Raw genomic sequence first — 22,895 nt, 5'->3', positions numbered from 1 at the left:
CTATAGTACACACAGTTCAATTCGAAAAAAGTAGGTTTTTTTTTTTTTTTTTTTCTTGAGAGGAGAGGTGAAAAGACAAGATAGAATTTAATAAAGGAAGAGGATTAGTAAATAAGAGAAGATAAAAGGGTTGGAAGTTGAAAGAAGATGGGAAAGTATAAGATAGGGAATTAAAGGAGGAGTATTTTAGGGTGGGTTAGGAGGGTGGGTTATTGGAGGTAGAAAACGTGGGTACGAACTTTGTAAGGTATGGAAAATTGAATCTGGGTTTTGAAACACACATTTTCGCAGCAGAAGCAATTGCAGACTGGTTCGTCAAACTATTCACCGAGTTCAGTCGGAATTTGAAAGCACAGTGCCGGACATTGAGTGTGTTGCGCTGATCTTCAGGAGCTAGCAATTCGCTTCAATCAAGCGACTCGTCTTCAACTTCTAAACAATTTTGGGACTTCATATTCATTAATTATATTGTGACATCACGCCTCATTTGCTGGCTCATTTAACTTTTCACCTCTTCTTGTAAACATTATGAGACAGTGCTGAAATTTGCGTGTGTTGTGCTACTATTCAGAAGATCACGCCTTACTTCTTATAAGTGACTGACTTTCTACTTCTTCTCGATTTTACGATTTAAAATTGCACAGTGCCAATCCCCATTAACATATTTTGCCTCTTCAACTGTTTTTGTGAAAGACTCACTCTTTAATTTCTTATTTACCTATGCATTATTTTTTGCATTTTATTCGGCTGATGATGACCCAGATTAGGGTCAAAACTGGTACCGCTTCCGCTTTTAATTAAATAGGAATGTAATACTACATTTCATATTTATTTGTATTGAATAGGTTGAACTACCTTATTTATTATTTCAATTTCATTGTAATGCCGTTGAAGTGCAACGTCAGTGGAGGAGGGAGTTTGAAACAGAACTTCCAACAAGCCTAATAATTAAATGTGTTACTGATAAGTGTCAGACGAATGGAATGATTTGTAATATTCACCAAAAAAAAAGATCGGGAAGAACGCGTACAGCTACTAGTCCTGCTTCACCGGCTCTCGTGTTGGAAAAGGGTTTGCTACTCCTACGCAATGTGCACAAGAAGTGGGGACAGTGAAAGCCGCTAAGTTGGAAGTTTACATCGCACGAATACTGCATGCACTTAATGACGACGATACTAATCGTCGACTGCAATTCTGCGAATGGTATCAACCAATGGTAAGTCAAGATGAACCGTTTTTGATGAAGGTAGTGTGGTTTGATGAGGCCCAGTTTAAACTTAATAGAACAGTGAATTGACATAACTGTGTCTACTGGGCACTGAAAAATCCGCATGTTCATGTGGACAAGGCGGTCAATCTACCAGGGGTTAATGTCTGGTGTGGGCAATCATCGTCAATCGAGAGCGAAATGCCTTCGGAGCAAGTTTGCTCCCCCCTCTCGAGGAATGAGAGCAGCTTAGCGAGCAAGTAGGGGAAGTGCTTGACGTAGTATGTACTGAAGGCCACTGGTGCAAAGGTATAGCACATCTTTCTGGACAGGTTACATTGCGACACGATACGGGTGAACTCGTGAGGAGACAGGGCGTTCAAATGTAGTCGGTAAATGTTGCATTTACTATGGAAGAGAGTTCAGCACAACGTAGGCCATCAATGCCAATAAGTTTCAAACCTTTCTGGGAAGAAGAGTATTTAATAGTTCAAGAAAATAACACAGCAAAATATTTAAGAATATAAAGAGGTTTTAAGATCACTTATGCCGATTTTGAGAGTAGGTTTCATTATATTCAGGCATTAAAAAAGGATCTGCAGGTGTTCGCTACGCCCATCTCAGTGGATGTGTAAACTGTTAGACCAGAACAGAACCAGTGCGATACTCAAATGAAAGATAGGTTTGCAAACGTAAACAGTTTGACTGAATTTTATGTTCACTTTCCACCGGAGAGATTTCCTAGATTGTACACATTTAATGCTCATATTGTTAGTATTTTTGGATAAACTTACTTATGTGAACAGATGTTTTCAATATTGAAGTTTTGTAAATCTAGACACAGAAGTAGGCTCACCGATGAAAACTTTAAATGTTTTTTGCGATTTTTTTTTTTTTTTTGCCATTTGCTTTATGTCACAGCGACACAGATAGGTCTTATGGTGACGATGGGATAGGAAAGGCCTAGGAATGGGAAGGAAGCAGCCGTGGTCTTAATTAAGGTACAGCTCCAGCATTTGCCTGGTGTGAAAATGGGAAACCACGGAAAACCATCTTCAGGGCTGCCGACAGTGGGATTCGAACCTACCATTTCCCGGATGCAAGCTCACAACTGCGGGCTCCTAACCGCACGGCCAACTCTCCTGGTGTTTTGCGACTAGCCAATACGCAAACGATAGTACCAAACATTGATACAATACTATCTAAACGAGCCCAAAGGTCCCGTGAAGGAGGAGTACACCAGTGATATGTTTCAGTTTGCGTGTTTAATTTCTTGTCATAGTCATAAATGCCATACAAATATTGAAATGTATGTTAATAAGAGTGCAAAGAATGTCTACAAATCGCATAAATTGTATTTTCTTTTGGTAAATGTACGTGACCCAAAGCTTCAATTAATTGTGAAAATGTATTTATTCGGGAAATATTGTACACTGCTGTATATTTCCTTTGTCAATGAATAATTTTCTTGTCCTGCTATACTCTGTAATCTGTGTCCTGTTCGTCTCACATGATCCTAGCTCCAAATTATTATTATTATAATAGCTGTTGTTCATATGGTAACATTTCCGAGTACAGTACGACCACTGTATGCAACCCGCCTGTCCGCTGCTCTCTCGTCATGTGACAAACAGCCGTCCCGTGCGGAGCAAGTAACACCGGCCCCCTAGAGCAACTACGTGATGACGTCTGGTCTAGGGGATTAGTAGCACCCTTTTTCTTTGATGGTACTGTCACTGGAGAAGTGTACTTATTAATGATACACAGATTAATTTTACCAGCTGTACGTGCACTTTATGGAGCCGATAATGAGGTCTTCTAATACCATACTTTCCTGGATTACAATCTGCAGGGACATTGGATTAGACGAAAAAGGCCCACTGAGTTCCCCCCAATGGTCACCAGATCTTACCCCTATAGAATTTTACTTGTGGGGGAACTGTGAAAGATCAAGTCTATTGACATAAGCCGCGCATGCTGGAGACCCTTCGCCAGAAGATTACAGCAGCATGTGCAGCGATCTTCATTGCAACGTTGACCAACGTAGTTGTGGCGACCGCTTGTCATTCTCCTATGGGTCTGGAAGCGAATGGTAAACATCTAATGTAAACATATGCTTAACTAAAGACAGTACTACTAGTGTGAACAATAGTTCAAATAAATAAAATAAATAAATAGCTTGTGTTCTGTAAGGAGTGTATACATTTTTCTGGCGGATTGAGTATAATGGCATATGCAGCAAAAACCTTGATAATGACTCAGAGAGATGACAGAAGAGTGCAGACAACTGAAATGAAATTCCTGAGAGTATGGTACAGAAGACAAGGATGGGTAGAGTGAGAAATGAAGACATATGGAAAGAGCTAAATGTGTGAAAACTAAATGACAAGCTGGAAGAGAACATATTGAGATGGTTTGGACATGTCAAGCAGATGAAACACTGCTAAGACAAGCACTAGAAAGACAAATGACAGGGAAGAGAGGATGTGGAAGACCAAGATTACGAAGGATTGACTCTGTGAAGAACAGCACAGGACAACGGAACCGGGATTGGAACACAGTGTTGGATGAGGAATGGTGGAGAGACAGGACAAAGTGGAGAGGAACCATATTTGCCCCAATCTGGTGTCAGCTCGAAAAGGGGAATTGTTGTTATTTTTGTATCTTGAAATATTAGTTAAAAACTGGTAAAGCTATTTTTCAACAATTGCATATTCTTGGGGAAAAAAACTTACCCGCACAGAAGGAGTATGTATACATAAACACCAAACAATTAAAAAGTTAAAAAATGATGATGATAATGATGATGATGATGATGATGCTTGTTGTTTAAAGGGCCTAACGAAATGGTTAAAAAAAACATTATCTTTACATGCTGTTTGGTAGGCAACCTGCTGATCAGAACTGTCATGCAGTTTGCTTATTTTCTTATTTTCTTCTGATATTTACTATCTCCTAGTTTCATCTATGTGTTATGTGTGTTCTCTGGTATTAGCTGTTTGGGAATGTGTTGTGTGAAATGTCTGGCCTTTACTATTTGCTAATTTTTTAAAAGTCATGTTTTGTTTTTGCCAGTCACAAGTTCAACTTTCTTTGACATCATATGTTCTTCTTGCTGCACGGTTTCCAATTTTCTCTGCCTCTTGCATTCCCCTAAGCTTACCTTTGGCTGTGAATGAGCGATTTTGAGAGCTTGTAGCCATACTTAATACAGTAGAACCTCGACAATTCGAAATAGGTTAATTCAAAATGCTGCGTAATTCGAAGAATGTCTCGTTCCCCGAAACAAGAGGTACGGTTTTGCATGTTATTTAAATTGTTTAATTCGAAATACAGATAATTCGTAATTCGAAGAACAACGTCGGTCCCAGTATTGAAATTCAGACTTTTAATTCAAAATTGTCCTGCAATTTGTTAAAAATGATACTTTACGGCGTAATTCGAATGAAAAATTCTCCGCGTCACGATAGAACGCGTCTTCCAGACCGTGTATCTTTCCGCCCTTTCACTTTGAGTTTGGTGTCCGGAACGTGTATCTTTCCACACTTCCACTTTGAGTTTGGTGTGTCTACAGCGAGCTTCAGAGTTGTCAAGTTCTAGTGAAATCATAGTTCTTTTGTATTTTTCTAGTTACTCATTGCACTTAAAGTCTTATTGGGAGTTATAAACTTCGAAGTTATTATATTTTATTAATACTGTGTTTTAGTTTATTGTTACAATATTTTAGTTTAGGGCACGTGTGTTCCTTTTTTGTTTTGCGATGGCTAAGCGTCAGTATTCTTCAAAGACTCTCAGCGAGAAAGTGAAAATTTTAAGGGAGGTCGACAAAGGACAGAAAACGAAAACTGAAATAGCTAAAGACTTTGGAATTCCTGTGTCCACACTTTCAATGTTTTTAAAAAATCGTGAGAGCATAGAAGCTCAGGAAATGCGAGGTGTAAATACAGCAAAGCAAATGCGCATTTGAGGAGCTAAACACTCTGATTTGGAAGTACAATTGATCGAGTGGTTTCGGCATGTTCGAGCAAACAATATCCCTGAAGATGGGGAGATTATTAAGGAGAAGGCAAATGAACTGGCGCTGAAGATGGGTCTTGAGTTTCAGTGTTCGAACGGGTGGATTCAGCGTTTTAAGGAACGGCACAATATCACGAGGCAGGCAGTGTGCGGAGAAGCCGAATCAGTGAACACTAGTGGTGTAGACAGATGGCGAGAAAACATGGCTCACATAATCAATTCGTATGCACTGAACCATATCTTCAATGCCGATGAGACTGCATTGTTTTTTAATGCCGAGCCCAAACAGACTTATGGTTTTAAGGGAGAGAAGTGCCATGGCGGGAAATCTTATAAGGATAGGGTCACAGTCCTTCTGTGTTGCAATGCAGACGGAAGCGAGAGACTTCCTCCCCACGTCATAGGCAAATTCGAGAAGCTGCGATGTTTTTAAGGGAATCAGGCACTTTCTGTGCAAATATAAGTCATCTAAAAATTCCTGGATGACAGGCAAAATTTTTGAGGAGTGGCTGGTATGCCTTGAGCGCAAAATGGCATGCCAGGACAGGAAAATACTTCTGTTGTTGGATTAGTGCGCTGCACACAAACAATTTAATTTTAAAACGTGCGCTTTCTTTTTCTGCCAGCCAACACTACGAGCTACTTGCAGTCCCTAGACCAAGGCATAATTTCATCTGTGAAACGTACTTACAGAAAGCAACTGGTGTGTTACTTTCTCCGGGAAGTTGTTAGAAATATTCCGGCGGAAGAAATACGCAAGTGGAACGTAATAGATGCAATGCGGAGTGTGACAGTTGCCTGGGACTCTGTTCCTTCATCGACAATCAAGAAGTGCTTCGTCAAGTGTGGTTTTGGTTCGTTAAATGAAGTAGAAGAAGGAAGAGAAGAAGAAGATGACAATGAAGATGAATGAGAGGATTTATGGCAAAAGTCCGATGTCAGTATGACTTTCTCCGAATACATCGCCATAGACCATGAGGAGAAGAGCGGGATTCCGCCATGATGATCAGCTGTGATCATTGACGCCAAAGGGAGATGCAGGTACAGCTGATGTTGAACACGACGAAGATACGGCGCAGGCGGCAACTATTCTGTCAAAGAATTATGTACTTGCCGCTCTCGCCGGGTTGGATTCAGTGATAAGTGCAAGTGATGCTGACAACGCTACAATTAAGGTTATGGCCCATATGGAGCAGTTCGTAGCTAGTGTAAAAAAAAAAAAATGATGAAGCAACCTCTCATACATTCTTTCTTTAAAAGGCAATAAGCCTAATGTGTGGAGAAAAAAAAACAAACTACTGGATCATTAAACAATTGTGAACTATTCAGGTACTGTACAAAGTTATCTATTATTATTGGTATTTGTTTTAAATATATGTCTGGGTTTTTAAAGTTTGTATTGTTGGTGCCATTCCAATATATGTCTGGGTTTTTAAAGTTTGTTTGGTTGGTGTAATGTGTTTCCAATTAGGACAGCCTTGTTGGCTCCCCTGTGCAAGTGTTTTATACTGCACTTAAATCAAGTAGGTTATAACCTATTTGCTTAAATTGCGTCGTGCATATACAGTACTCCTTGTCTTTGAATCATGTTTTATTTTTCCTGGGTGTGAGGTTACGTTTGACTGTGTATGGCGTTATCCAAGAGCATTATTTCAATGAATGCACCTTGTTGGATACGTTCAGGAATTTTTTTCCCTATGGCATTTGAAAGGTTTAACTGTGAATCAAGGTGATTGCATGCTTTAAAGGATCTTAGAATATTTTGTGATGCAGCAGGGGTTGGCATTTCTGAACTTCGAGTTAACGGCGGTTAATTCGAAATCACGTAATTCGAAGTCCGATTTTTGCATCCCAACATCCCATTCGCTGTGGATGCTATCGTCTGGCTCGTGTTCTTTTTCTGTCGACGTTCAAGGCATATCAAAACTTTCACTTTTGTCTGACATTGTCAATTTTTCCACAATATTTTCAACACAATTTAATTTCAAAAAATTTTGATATCTTCCAGAATATTCTAACAGTATTCTTGCACAATTCAAGTTAATTGGCCAAGAGCTAGCAAACAAATGAGCTCCCTAGCTAGCGTCATCCCTAAGGGTCAGGGACATCGGTTTTCTACTGGCGTCAAGAATCTATTGTTCGCATGCAGCCGCCAGTAGCAACCTGCAGGTGAAAATGAATTTTATTGTGAAACGACTATTCACGTTTATGGCACATTCCCTATTGTCGGACAAAAGTGAAACTTTTGATATGCCTGGAACGTCGACGGAAAAAGAACAGGAGCCAGACGATAGCATCCACAGCGAAGCGTCGAAACAACAATTGAAGACAGCGATGGATTATAGTTTACATCTTTTGGCCGATGAAAGTCTAATCTAATCAGAAAATGCTGAAGTGATAACCGAAGAACACATTCAAATGGGAAATAAAATACACGAGAAAGTAGTGGAAGTTTTATCGGAGTATCAGTTTATATGCGACAAAGAGTTGATCTGGCGCGAAGAAATCGACCAAGAAGAAGAATATCAAATGATGGAGGGTGCCAGATCGTCTTCAAGTGATGAGTATGAACCCGATGAAAAAAAAATGAAAGTGGATCCAGGTTACGTTCCATTCGACTACAAAATAATGGTGGTTAATAAGTGCATCCAACGTGGAGTTTAAAAAGTTTGCAAATGAAAGGAACATCTCGCTTGAAGCATATGCAAGATTTGAAAATTTGGGAACAACATATTAAAAATGGTGGAACCCAGAAGGATAAATACTCATGGACATATGATCGCTTCGTAGAAGCGCGATGTTGTAACCAGCAAGTCACCACAAGAAACTTGCAACAATGGGCAGTTGCTGCTGCCAGTCAATTTCCGGAGTTGCAATTGAAAGCCTCCGAATCGTGGGTCATCGACATTAAGCAAAGGCATAAGATTCGTCAGAGGAAAATTACAAAGATTTGTGTCGGAAAAAGAGACAGCTACAAAACAGGAAATCTTTGCTGCGGCAGATACGTTTCGACTCCAAACTCGAGCTCTCATTCCTCAATACGACACGGATTTTGTTATCAACACTAATCAAATGGGTAAGTCAAGAACTCTTATTTTTCTACCTCAAATAAAATACTCTGTTTAACGGCACATATAATAAATTTACATTCGAATATTCTCTTTCCAGGTTGACAGTACCAGTGGACGTATAACCGAACCCTGGAACAGTTAGGGCTAAAAACGGTTTTCGTAAAAACAAAGGATATGAACAAAGTAATCCACTCATATACAGCGCAATATGCTATGAGATGATACAGATGTTGATTCCCAGAGGGAATCTGTAATATTTGTTCCGAATGAGTAAATTTACAATACCAATATAAATGGTCCGTTATTGGACATTATAAATTTTCCAGCTAACTCATTCCTGGTTGCCAGCATTTCGCCCCCGTGTGCTAGGCTGGGCTCATCAGTTGGTACCTAGCACACCTACACCGGTGGCTACAATTAGCCTACGCAGTGGCCTCCACGGTATGCACTAGCCATGCGTCTTGGTAGGTGTGCTAGGTACTAACTGATGAGCCCAGCCTAGCACACGGGGGCAAAACGCTGGCAACCAGGAATTAGTTATCTGGAAAATTTATAATGTCCAATAACGGACCATTTATATAGGTATTATATGCTATGAGCCTTTCCGGAAAGCTATTGCCAAAGGTTTGTAGGCTTACAAGAGAATACTGGCTCTTTTGGACCGAGGATTAAAAAAAACGGTGGATGAATACGGAGCAAAATAAAGGATTATCGTCATCACTTCTTCAAAATCAGGAAAACTTACAACAGCGTTGTATACAAAAATTTTAACGGATGTGATGAAGCCGTATGTACAAGAGAACAAATTTCTTCTGCTGATTGACTTGTGGGGAGGACAAACAAATCCGCTCTTCCTAGATGAAGAAGGATTGCCAACGTGTAGCACCAAAGTAATTCCCCCTAAATGTACTCCACTGGTGCAACCCTGCGATGTATATTTTTATCGTCAGGTCAAAAACTTGGTTAAAAAAATACAAAATTACTCTCATCTCATCGTGCGAGAAAAAAAAAAAAACTTCCAGAGAAGACTGCATAAAAATACATCTGATTGTTCATCAACAATTATCCACGCCAATATATGGTAATAATAATATAAGAGAATTTATTGGACTCCAACCTATTCAATACATTACAGGATGTTAACATTTTTAGTTAAACATCATTAAAATGGAGACATGTTTCGCCCTCATGTGGGGCATCATCAGTCATATCAAAGCACCTCAAAATTAAACCAGACGTCTGGTTGGAAATTATGAACATAATATGTAAGAAAGAATACATTAAAAACACGTACAAAGTCCTATCCAAAACGAAATAACAATAGACTAGTTACACATAGTAAAATATGTTAGTGGTTTCTTAATATTAAAATGAGGCCATCATATACACAGTATAAAAATGGAAGTAATCAAAGTCCATATTATATTGAGTTCGATGGTAGTTCTACGTAGTATATACAAAAGTTGGCCAAATAAAACACAATTTATAATTACCGTACACTTATTTATAATTGTTAAAATTGATGAGGTAAAACATTCCAATTTGTCTATTTGTAATTTGGCTCCAACCAAAATAATTCGCTCTGGGATTCATGAGGTAGTCAACTCCGTTGGTCACATTCTATTTGAATGGAGTGCACAGTGCAAGTGAACAGCTTTTGTTGATTATAAACTGAGGCTGTGCTAAGACAGAGTTAAAACAACACCGGCTTCAAATGAAGATAGTTAAAAACATCATTAGGTTCTTCCTAGTTGACTAAAGGTTTGCGTATATATTGTTGTTGAAATGTGGGAAAGTCAGTTGTTGGTTGAATGGGCAACGGTCGAAAATGTTGTGCAGTGCAATCGGTGTTTGAGCTGTCCTACATGTGAGGGAAATCTGAAAATGGAGGATTTGTCTTAATTAGTTAAGTGAAATGACGGAAAAAGAGAAGAAAAGGGGAAATCAATGAGAAATGAAAAATGTGAAAGTTAAAAATTTTACCTTGAAAGCTGTTGAGCTGTTACCTAATTGTTAGGAGGTTTGTGGAGCACTGGCTGTCGCTAATGTCCTACTCCTCGTGTTGTACGTGTGACGTCTTAGAGGAGGGGAGTGGATTTGAGAAGGCGGGGCTGTGGGTATGTGATTGGCGCTTGGGGAGGAGTTGAGTGTATTGGAGGGAGAATAGGGGCGTGATGAATTGAGCGACTTAGTGGGGGTGTTTGGAGAGCTTGTTTTGAGGACGTTAACAAGTCTTTTGTCTTTCAGATTTAAAATATTGAGCGAAAATATTAATTGTTCGTAAAGAGGGCTTCGGTTGTCTATTGGATCATTTAAATTTTTATTCTTATTATATTTTTGGTCCAAAAAAAATGTATAAAAATGTCTTTTTAAAATTTGGAGATCCTGTTCAATTGTGGTAAAGCTATGTCCGGTGTCTTTCATATGGATGCTCATGGCTGAGTGTTTATTGTGCTTTTGGGCATTGAAATGTTCTGCATATCTAATTGCAAAGCTTCTACCAGTTTGACCGATATATGAACTGTTACATTCAGCACATTTCAGTCTATAAATGCCAGAGCCCGAAAATTTATTGTTGTCCGAGTTTATCTTATTGTGGTTGAAAAATAGCTTTTGATTAGAATTATGGGTCTTAAAGGCTACCTTAATATCATGTTTTTTTTAAGGGGGTAGCGATTTGATGTATAATGGGGTTAATGTAGGTGAATGATGCATATTTAGGCTTATTAATTTTTATTGGGGTGAGGTTTGTGGCCAATTTCAATTTCACTTTATTGATTATTTTCTGTATGATTGAGGGATTGTATCCATTGAAAACAGCTATTTCTTTTATGGTACTTATTTCTTTTTTTAAATTGACAGTCGACATGGGAATTTTTAACGCTCTGTACACTAAACTGTAAAATGAGGCTTGTTTGTGCGATTGTGGGTGAAGAGAATTTTGTTTTATGGTTGTGGGAGTAAATGAAGGTTTTCTGTGAATCTGGAAATCGAAATTGTTTAAGGTCCTGGTGATTGTAATGTCTAAAAAATTGATGGAATTATTGTCCTCATCTTCTTTAGAAAACTTGATGCAATTATCAAGGCTGTTTAAGTAAGTTAATATGTCTTCACTATTGTTGCAACTTTTGTCTATTAATGCTAGTGTGTCATCGACATAGCGTAGCCAAAGACACAAACCATTAATGCTGTTTGTTATTTTACTATTTTCGAGGTTGTCCATATAAATTTCGGCGAGTATTCCCGAAATGGGATCACCCATGGTTAGACCTTCTTGTTTGTATATCTTATTATTGAACGTAAAATAATTGTTATGAAGGACAAAAGTTAGTAATTGTAAGCATTCTTCTATTTCTAACCGACTTAAAGTGCTGTGTTTAGAAAGATTAGTTCGTATGATTTCGATAGTTTTTTTAGCGGGAATGTTCGAGAACATATTAGTAATGTCAAATGAGCACATTATGTGGTTAGGCTGCAAATTAAATTTATTTAAAGTTTCGCATAATTCTATTGAGTTTTTAATAGGGTGTTTATTGTGAAATGTGAAGTGTTTCCTAAGGAATCTTTGGAGGAACTGAGAAGTTTTGTACGTTGGGCTATTTCGGCTATTTATGATGGGTCGAATGGGAACGTCATTTTTATGTATTTTTGGCAGTGATCTGACGGTGGGTAATTTGGGATTCATGTTGAGTTTTTGATGTTCGTGTTCATTAAATAAAAAAGGTGAATTTTTTAGGATTGTTTTTAAATTACGCTGAGTTTTTAAGATAGGATCTTTTGAAATTATTGAGTAAGAATTATCGGAAAAGAAATCCTCCGTTTTTTGGACGTAGTCGTGTTTATTCATTAGGACTACGGCATTGCCTTTGTCGGCTTTCGTTACTATAACATTATTGGTGTCTACCTTTTTTTTTAATTCGTGGATTTGTTTGAGAACGGTGAAATTATTGATGTCGGAAACTTCTTTTACAAGGGTGGGTAATTTCTTTTTTATCTCATATTTCACGTCATTTTGTCTGTCGAAGGGAATTTGTTTATTTATATTGGATTCAACTTCGGCTATTGTGGTGATTATGTCCTCGGCTTTATTTGGACTAGGCCAATTATATTTTAGGCCTTGGTCAAAGAAATTGATTTCATTATCCGAAAATGTGGTGTTAGATAAATTGATGGTGGTTGGAGTGTTTTTCCATGAGGAGGTGAAAGTTTCTCTATTTTTGTTTTGGTTTATGGATTTAGGTTTCTTTTCTAATAGACATGTCAACTTGTGGTCTAAGGTTTTTTGTTTTTTGTCTAATATGTTCTGCAATTTACGTGCAATGTGTCTTTGGTATGAGCTCCATTCGAGAGGTGATAATGATTGAGCAGTAATCAAATGTTCCCAGAAAAGTTGCAGGTTTAACAGGGATTTTTTTCTATACATTACTTTAATTTCATTTCTAAGCCAGATGGTGTTGACTTTATTTTGGACGTCTTTAGATTTGAGTGTTGGAATGTTTTTCCTTTGAGTTGATTTTAAGAAATTCGGCACTAGACCTAATTTTAAACATTCTTTTAAGAATAAGATATCTTTTGAAATTTTACCGATTTTGATTTTGAGGTTTTGATATCTATTTTTATTTTTATTAGCCTGGTTGGCTTTATCATTACAAGTAATGAAAATCATTTTATTTTCCGTATTGAAAGAATCTCAATAATAATATAAGAGAATTTATTGGACTCCAACCTATTCAATACATTACAGGATGTTAACATTTTTAGTTAAACATCATTAAAATGGAGACATGTTTCGCCCTCATGTGGGGCATCATCAGTCATATCAAAGCACCTCAAAATTAAACCAGACGTCTGGTTGGAAATTATGAACATAATATGTAAGAAAGAATACATTAAAAACACGTACAAAGTCCTATCCAAAACAAAATAACAATAGACTAGTTACACATAGTAAAATACGTTAGTGGTTTCTTAATATTAAAATGAGGCTATCATATACACAGTATAAAAATGGAAGTAATCAAAGTCCATATGATATTGAGTTCGATGGTAGTTCTACGTAGTATATACAAAAGTTGGCCAAATAAAACACAATTTATAATTACTGTACACTTATTTATACTTGTTAAAATTGATGAGGTAAAACATTCCAATTTGTCTATTTGTAATTTGGCTCCAACCAAAATAATTCGCCCTGGGATTCATGAGGTAGTCAGCTCCGTTGGTCACATTCTATTTGAATGGAGTGCACAGTGCAAGTGAACAGCTTTTGTTGATTATAAACTGAGGCTGTGCTAAGACAGAGTTAAAACAACACCGGCTTCAAATGAAGATAGTTAAAAACATCATTAGGTTCTTCCTAGTTGACTAAAGGTTTGCGTATATATTGTTGTAGAAATGTGGGAAAGTCAGTTGTTGGTTGGATGGGCAACGGTCGAAAATGTTGTGCAGTGCAATCGGTGTTTGAGCTGTCCTACATGTGAGGGAAATCTGAAAATGGAGGATTTGTCTTAATTAGTTAAGTGAAATAACGGAAAAAGAGAAGAAAAGGGGAAATCATTGAGAAATGAAAAATGTGAAAGTTAAAAATTTTACCTTGAAAGCTGTTGAGCTGTTACCTAATTGTTAGGAGGTTTGTGGAGCACTGGCTGTCGCTAATGTCCTACTCCTCGTGTTGTACGTGTGACGTCTTAGAGGAGGGGAGTGGATTTGAGAAGGCGGGGCTGTGGGTATGTGATTGGCGCTTGGGGAGGAGTTGAGTGTATTGGAGGGAGAATAGGGGCGTGATGAATTGAGCAACTTAGTGGGGGTGTTTGGAGAGCTTGTTTTGAGGACGTTAACAAGTCTTTTGTCTTTCAGATTTAAAATATTGAGCGAAAATATTAATTGTTCGTAAAGAGGGCTTCGGTTGTCTATTGGATCATTTAAATTTTTATTCTTATTATATTTTTGGTCCAAGTTGACATGTCTATTAGAAAAGAAACCTAAATCCATAAACCAAAACAAAAATAGAGAAACTTTCACCTCCTCATGGAAAAACACTCCAACCACCATCAATTTATCTAACACCACATTTTCGGATAATGAAATCAATTTCTTTGACCAAGGCCTAAAATATAATTGGCCTAGTCCAAATAAAGCCGAGGACATAATCACCACAATAGCCGAAGTTGAATCCAATATAAATAAACAAATTCCCTTCGACAGACAAAATGACGTGAAATATGAGATAAAAAAGAAATTACCCACCCTTGTAACAGAAGTTTCCGACATCAATAATTTCACCGTTCTCAAACAAATCCACGAATTAAAAAAAAAGGTAGACACCAATAATGTTATAGTAACGAAAGCCGACAAAGGCAATGCCGTAGTCCTAATGAATAAACACGACTACGTCCAAAAAACGGAGGATTTCTTTTCCGATAATTCTTACTCAATAATTTCAAAAGATCCTATCTTAAAAACTCAGCGTAATTTAAAAACAATCCTAAAAAATTCACCTTTCTTATTTAATGAACACGAACATCAAAAACTCATCAACATGAATCCCAAATTACCCACCGTCAGATCACTGCCAAAAATACATAAAAATGATGTTCCCATTCGACCCATCATAAATAGCCGAAATAGCCCAACGTACAAAACTTCTCAGTTCCTCCAATGATTCCTTAGGAAACATTTCACAATAAACACCCTATTAAAAACTCAACAGAATTATGAGAAACTTTAAATAAATTTAATTTGCAGCCTAACCACATAATGTGCTCATTTGACATTACTAATATGTTCTCGAACATTCCCGCTAAAAAAACTATCGAAATCATACGAACTAATCTTTCTAAACACAGCACTTTAAGTCGGTTAGAAATAGAAGAATGCTTACAATTACTAACTTTTGTCCTTCATAACAATTATTTTACGTTCAATAATAAGATATACAAACAAGAAGGTCTAACCATGGGTGATCCCATTTCGGGAATACTCGCCGAAATTTATATGGACAACCTCGAAAATAGTAAAATAACAAACAGCATTAATGGTTTGTGTCTTTGGCTACGCTATGTCGATGACACACTAGCATTAATAGACAAAAGTTGCAACAATAGTGAAGACATATTAACTTACTTAAACAGCCTTGATAATTGCATCAAGTTTACTAAAGAAGATGAGGACAATAATTCCATCAATTTTTTAGACATTACAATCACCAGGACCTTAAACAATTTCGATTTCCAGATTCACAGAAAACCTTCATTTACTCCCACAACCATAAAACAAAATTCTCTTCACCCACAATCGCACAAACAAGCCTTATTTTACAGTTTAGTGTACAGAGCGTTAAAAATTCCCATGTCGACCGAAAATTCAAAAAAAGAAATAACTACCATAAAAGAAATAGCTGTTTTCAATGGATACAATCCCTCAATCATACAGAAAATAATCAATAAAGTGAAATTGAAATTGGCCACAAACCTCACCCCAATAAAAATTAATAAGCCTAAATATGCATCATTCACCTACATTAACCCCCATTATACATCAAATCGCTACCCCCTTAAAAAAAACATGATATTAAGGTAGCCTTTAAGACCCATAATTCTAATCAAAAGCTATTTTTCAACCACAATAAGATAAACTCGGACAACAATAAATTTTCGGGCTCTGGCATTTATAGACTGAAATGTGCTGAATGTAACAGTTCATATATCGGTCAAACTGGTAGAAGCTTTGCAATTAGATATGCAGAACATTTCAATGCCCAAAAGCACAATAAACACTCAGCCATGAGCATCCATATGAAAGACACCGGACATAGCTTTACCACAATTGAACAGGATCTCCAAATTTTAAAAAGACATTTTTTATACATTTTTTTTGGACCAAAAATATAATAAGAATAAAAATTTAAATGATCCAATAGACAACCGAAGCCCTCTTTACGAACAATTAATATTTTCGCTCAATATTTTAAATCTGAAAGACAAAAGACTTGTTAACGTCCTCAAAACAAGCTCTCCAAACACCCCCACTAAGTCGCTCAATTCATCACGCCCCTATTCTCCCTCCAATACACTCAACTCCTCCCCAAGCGCCAATCACATACCCACAGCTCCGCCTTCTCAAATCCACTCCCCTCCTCTAAGACGTCACACGTACAACACGAGGAGTAGGACATTAGCGACAGCCAGTGCTCCACAAACCTCCTAACAATTAGGTAACAGCTCAACAGCTTTCAAGGTAAAATTTTTAACTTTCACATTTTTCATTTCTCAATGATTTCCCCTTTTCTTCTCTTTTTCCGTCATTTCACTTAACTAATTAAGACAAATCCTCCATTTTCAGATTTCCCTCACATGTAGGACAGCTCAAACACCGATTGCACTGCACAACATTTTCGACCGTTGCCCATTCAACCAACAACTGACTTTCCCACATTTCAACAACAATATATACGCAAACCTTTAGTCAACTAGGAAGAACCTAATGATGTTTTTAACTATCTTCATTTGAAGCCGGTGTTGTTTTAACTCTGTCTTAGCACAGCCTCAGTTTATAATCAACAAAAGCTGTTCACTTGCACTGTGCACTCCATTCAAATAGAATGTGACCAACGGAGTTGACTACCTCATGAATCCCAGGGCGAATTATTTTGGTTGGAGCCAAATTACAAATAGACAAATTGGAATGTTTTACCTCATCAATTTTAACAATTATAAATAAGTGTACAGTAATTATAAATTGTGTTTTATTTGGTCAACTTTTGTATATACTACGTAGAACTACCATCGAACTCAATATCATATGGACTTTGATTACTTCCATTTTATACTGTGTATATGATGGCCTCATTTTAATATTAAGAAACCACTAACGTATTTTACTATGTGTAACTAGTCTTTGTTATTTCGTTTTGGATAGGACTTTGTACATGTTTTTAATGTATTCTTTCTTACATATTATGTTCATAATTTTCAACCAGACGTCTGTTTTAATTTTGAGGTGCTTTGATATGACTGATGATGCCCCACATGAGGGCGAAACATGTCTCCATTTTAATGATGTTTAACTAAAAATGTTAACATCCTGTAATGTATTGAATAGGTTGGAGTCCAATAAATTCTCTTATATTATTATTGAGATTCTTTCAATACGGAAAATAAAATGATTTTCATTACTTGTAATAAAAATATATGGTAAGATGTTATGTTACGCGTGGTTCGCTTCTAAACTTTGCGATGAGAGAGAATGCTTTATGAATGTCAATCAAGTATGTTTTTCTATGGAGACGCTGAAACAACGATTTGGTTGTAAAAATGTGGCATTTATAACTTGTGCTAGATGCAGAAATAATTATTGTTTCCCCTGTTTTTTCGATAAATATCATCATGTAAATCACCGAATGTCAATGAATAAAGTTTTGAATTTTCATGTACAAATTCTTTTCGTGCGCTGTTTAATTACAATCCCTTGTTGAAAAGTCTGACAATGAAATCCCAATTTTTTTACCTTTTCTATGCCTTTTGCGAATAAATAAAATAAAATAAAATACAATAGAATGAATAAATAAATAAATAAATAAATAAATAAATAAATAAATAAATAAATAAATAAATAAATAAATAAATAAATAAATAAAACAAATAAAATGAATTATTCACCTCTTTGCTTAATTGGAAAATGAATAATATAATAGTTGAGAGAAAAAAAGTCTCCACACGGGGAGTCGAACCCACGACCATCGAATTACTAGTCCGAGTTCTTACCGCTAGGCCAAATGCTGCCCGGCGTGTGCACCAACATAAGTGGCTTATACGGTGCGGAAGCAAGCTCACATCTGCGCGCCCCTACCCACACGGGTAACTCGCCTGGTCGTACCGACTGTAACAGCCTGCCTGTATATTGGCGGGAAGTAGCTGGGGAGTTAGATAACTTTCTTCTTTAGCATGCCATTCCTCTGGTTCATACATTTTCTGATACTACTGGTACGTAACACACTGGTTCATCATAGCATTAGAGCTATTCAGTCCCTACTCTGAGGCACTGATTGGAATGAGTAGTGTGCATATTTAACGGAATAATGACAGAGGAGTGTTCATGGCAGTATGCGACCTGGTTATTCCAGCTCTGGAACTTTGGACTCTTAGATCGGCACCGTAGTACTGTTCACTGAAAGTGAGAAAGTGTGCGGTTTTTCATTTGATCAAATATTTTATACGATAACATTGCTTTCAATCGCTACATTTGTACTGACATTTTTGTAATGACCTATGTTGAATTCAGTTAGGAAAACCACCAAGTCAGTCTTTCTGAGAATCCCGTAGCGAAGCACGGGTACATCAGCTAGTGTAATAATAAGTTCACAAATCAGCTGTTCTTGTATCTTGAATAGAAAAAAAAAAAAAACCCTTGAACTGAGATCAAACAATCTGATCGGAGAAATTTCTCCAGTTAATGTTAATCCTCGTTCAATGAGAATTGATCTCAGATTAACGTTTATACAACAAAAAAATCAACTGAGATCAATTTCGTCTCTGATCTAAGATCAAACGGTTTATACAACCGGCCCTAAGAAAACTAAACTAATGGTTTTCAGTTAAGGAAGAGTTAAATCTATTCTGAAACTGAAAGGTCAACAAATCTAGCAAGTTGACAAATTTAAATACCTTGGTTGTTGGATATCAGATGATTTAAATCCAGATCTTGAAATTAAGACCCATACAGAAATGGCAAGATCAGCATTCAAGAAAATGAAGGCTTTACTGTGTGATGACGCCTTAAACTTAAAAATGAGACAGTGCATAGTTAAATGTTATGTTTGGTCAATTTTGCTTTATGGAGTTGAAGCTTGGACCTTAAAAATGACCACCATAAAAAGACTGAAGACTCTAGAAATGTGGTATCATAGATGAATGCTAAGAGTCTCCTGGACAGAGCACGTTTCTAACGACCAAATATTACAGAGAGCAAGAGAACTACTGATCAACATCAAATGCAGGAAATTTGTATATTTGGGGCATGTGTTATGCGGCGAAAGATATGCAGTATTACACCTCATTTAAAAGGGAAAAATCAAAGGACAGCGAGGAGTAGGCAGAAAAAGAATGTCATGTCTCAAGAACATTCAAGACTGGAATGGAATATGAACCGTTGCAGAACTCTACCATGTTGCTGAAGATCAAAGAACACTGTCTATACTGATGGCCAACATCTGGGAGACTGCGCAAGGCATATAGAATAAAATGAAGCTAACACTTTGAGAGGGTTAAATAACATTTTGTCTGTAGTATTAAAACCTTGAAAATTCTAGTTTAGAAAGGGCTCCAATAAAAGGTACACCTAAATCATACGCATGTAAATATCGCAGGTTCTTCTCTTAATAGTCCCTACTGGCAATATTAAGAAACTAACTCATCTCCATACCTTGGTTATGAGGATTCGATATGAACCCATCATGGCAGTGTCATTTTCACACCCTGCCAAGCGTTGCCACACCTCACCACGTAGAGCCTCTGGAATGCCCCCTCGAACCAGTGCATTCAACTGACGTGGCCTCTGCTTTGTGCTAGTCCACCGAGCCAACACATCAGCCCATGACTCCAGTTCCACTTCTGAACAGTCCTTGGACACTTCGCCTGTTCCACTCAACAAGGGCTCATCTCCATCTGGGGTAATGAGAGCTTAATCTTATCCACTGACAAGAAAAAACAAAATTTGCATGTTCAGAGTAAATTAAATTTTACCAAGTAGAAGAGCAAGTTTCAAGTATAAGATGATTTATTGTATTTGCTCATCTACAGAAATGTTTTGATTTTGGACTTCTGAGTTGACATTTTGGTGAATTAATGAAGAAATTGTTAATTTATCCTTTGACCCAATGTAAAAATTTACAATTTTCAACAAATTATACATTATTTACTGATTCTTATTGATTTTTATTTTTATTTTGCTTAAGCATAATGTTTGTTAGTTACATTCCTTTTATTTTTTCCTCTGTAACAAATGCTTAAATGAATCATTTAAAAATTAGAAAATAATCTTAACTGGCAATGATGACAAGATGTATGAAGATGGTAATGGATAAATATGCAGTATTCTTACAAAATCATGTTCATCCCCTTCTCTTCTTTCCATTGCCCTTTCTACCCACAATAATCAGTCAACATATTTAATTTTTTATATACTCCTCTCTTATTTCCTAGATTTCAGACTTTGGTGTATATCACTATAATCGTAAAGAATATAATTTATAGCTAATTTATTCATAACAAATCGTTTCATATTTTATATACCATGCACAGGATAGCTGGCACAAGAATTGTAATACAATAGGAAATGAGAATAGAAACCTTTCTGAGTGAGGAGATGGTCCCTATGAAGAGAGTAGATCTGAACGAAGATAGAAGGGGAATATATTTTTTTTGCTACTTCCTTTACGTCGCATCGACACAGATATGTCTTATGGTGATGATGGGATAGGAATTGGAAGGAAGTGGCCGTGGCCTTAACTAAGGTCCAGCCCCGGCATTTGCCTGGTGTGAAAATGGGAAACCACGGAAAACCATCTTCAGGGCTGCCGACAGTGGGATTCGAACCCACCATCTCCTGATTACTGGATACTGGCCGCACTTAAGCGACTGCAGCTATCAAGCTCGGTAGAAGGGGAATCATCTGTACAGAAAGGATTGGGAACAATGGACAAGGAGGAGAGAGTTTGGTAGAGATGACAGAGATGCTAAAAGGTATTGTAATTCAATTTACAAATCATTTTTAATTCACTGCTATTTCTTTCTGTATGTCTTCTAACTCGCTCCACCTCTCTGCACACTTTCTTAACTTAATCTTACTGTAGCTTCAAAAATAAGAGAAATAACTAGTGGCCTGGAGTCCCTATTGGACGAATTTTTGAAATTTTTAATAAATCAATTAGAACAAAGAAAAATTAAGGAATAGGTCGAGTATGGAACAGAACAGGCCTATCTTTTAGCTATGTCCCTGAAGGCAGCAACTGATTCAAATACAAAACTACTTGAAAGACATAACAAAATTAGAATCAGGCCTAACACAGTTAACCACAGAACACTGTTCTCTTTATACTGAACCACACAACACTCCCTCGCTCATTCTGCTAATATCATACATATCAAGCACAACCACCAGATTGAAATAATGTCACAAAAATATTCCCCAATGCTGTCTGAAATATGAAGAAAACAATTAGAATCAACATTACAATAATATTTACCTATATTATAATATCCCGGTCTAGGAAGCCAAGAATAACGGCTGAGAGGATTTGTCGTGCTGACCACACGACACCTTGTAATCTGCAGGCCTTTGGGCTGAGCAGCAGCCGCTTGGTAGGCCAAGGCCCTTCAACGGCTGTAGTGCCATGGGGTTTGGTTTGGTTTTATTATAATATTATGTCATTTCGGGAATGTTAGGTCTTAAGTTTACCTATATTGTTCGAAACACTAAACAATATTAGAATCATAGTTAATGGAGCACAAGTCACATTACACTGTTTCTATATTCTTTCTGCCCATATCGAAAATAACTTGCATAGTTAAATCATTTCACAATATTATTTCTCTGTAAACAATGCTTTTTGTATTTGCTCTTATCTTTTTCACTAGTATTTTGAATGACAACTTGCAAACCTTCTTGGCACTACCAAATAAAACCTACAACAGCCAGGCTTAAGGATCGATTATACAGTTATTTGCAACATGACTTTTCAGAATGCTGTTGTTTCATTTCAAAACATGCAGCCTCATCTTCCTATAACTCCACTTTTTATGCACGGCACTATTGTGGGAAACTTGATTGCTACTGGGAGTGAGAAACATGTAAAGAAGGAACACTTCTTACTTTATTTCACAAATTCATAATGCAAACTGGTTCAATAGATTTACTAATTGAACACACCAACTGAATACAATCAGATTCGAACAACAAACTGCAGAGATTACGAACAGATCAACAAAACACTTCGCATAGACGTGGTCACTATTGCCAACGTCCAAACCCAAACCTCATGGCGCAACAGCCCCGAAGGGTCATGGCCTACGAAGTGACCACTGCTCAATCTGAAGATGGCCTGCAGATTACAAGGTGTTGTGAGGTCAACATGACGAGTTCTCTCAGCCGTTATACTTGGCTTTCTACATTGGGGCTGCTATCTCACCATCAGATAGCTCCTCAACAGTAATCACATAGGTTGAGTGGACCTCAAACCAGCCCTCAGATCCAAGTAAAAATTCCTGAGCTGGCCAGGAATAAAACCCGGGGTCTCCGGGTAAAAGGCAGCCATGCTGGCTGGGATTGCCAACGTTGTTTATTCAATAACACTACCCTCTTTAACTTTCTTCACTATGTACTGCAGTAATGTTACAGAGAATTCAAACGCTGTCAGCAGTGAGAATCACATAAACAATATTTAACTAATTCACACTGCGAACTGGAATGTAATATTCACGGTTGAATGCACTTGGATTTGAAAAACTGTCCATGGCTACTACGTATGTACATATGAACAAAATACTTTGCATCTGCATAATCACTATTGCCAACACAATGTTTTAAAAATGCTTAAAGAGAAATGC

The 22,895-nt window shown here is 37.2% G+C and overlaps 1 protein-coding gene and 1 pseudogene across 5 annotated transcripts in view; one reads left to right on the top strand and one right to left on the bottom strand.

Moving 5' to 3' along the window:
- The window catches only part of LOC136858857 (uncharacterized), a 37,844-nt pseudogene extending 20,077 nt beyond the window's left edge, over positions 1-17,767 (top strand).
- GAPcenA (GTPase activating protein and centrosome-associated) overlaps positions 1-22,895 on the bottom strand; it is a 316,010-nt gene that overhangs the window by 169,059 nt on the left and 124,056 nt on the right. For all 5 annotated transcript variants that reach the window (XM_067138159.2, XM_067138162.2, XM_067138164.2 and 2 more), the window contains one exon: positions 19,714-19,955. In XM_067138159.2, coding sequence (XP_066994260.2) covers positions 19,714-19,955 — 242 coding nt within the window. The remainder of the gene's footprint in view (positions 1-19,713; positions 19,956-22,895) is intronic.

Source organism: Anabrus simplex, chromosome 1 (assembly GCF_040414725.1).
Source record: "Anabrus simplex isolate iqAnaSimp1 chromosome 1, ASM4041472v1, whole genome shotgun sequence".
Taxonomy (NCBI): domain Eukaryota; kingdom Metazoa; phylum Arthropoda; class Insecta; order Orthoptera; family Tettigoniidae; genus Anabrus; species Anabrus simplex.
This window is presented reverse-complemented; position numbering and strand designations above follow the sequence as displayed.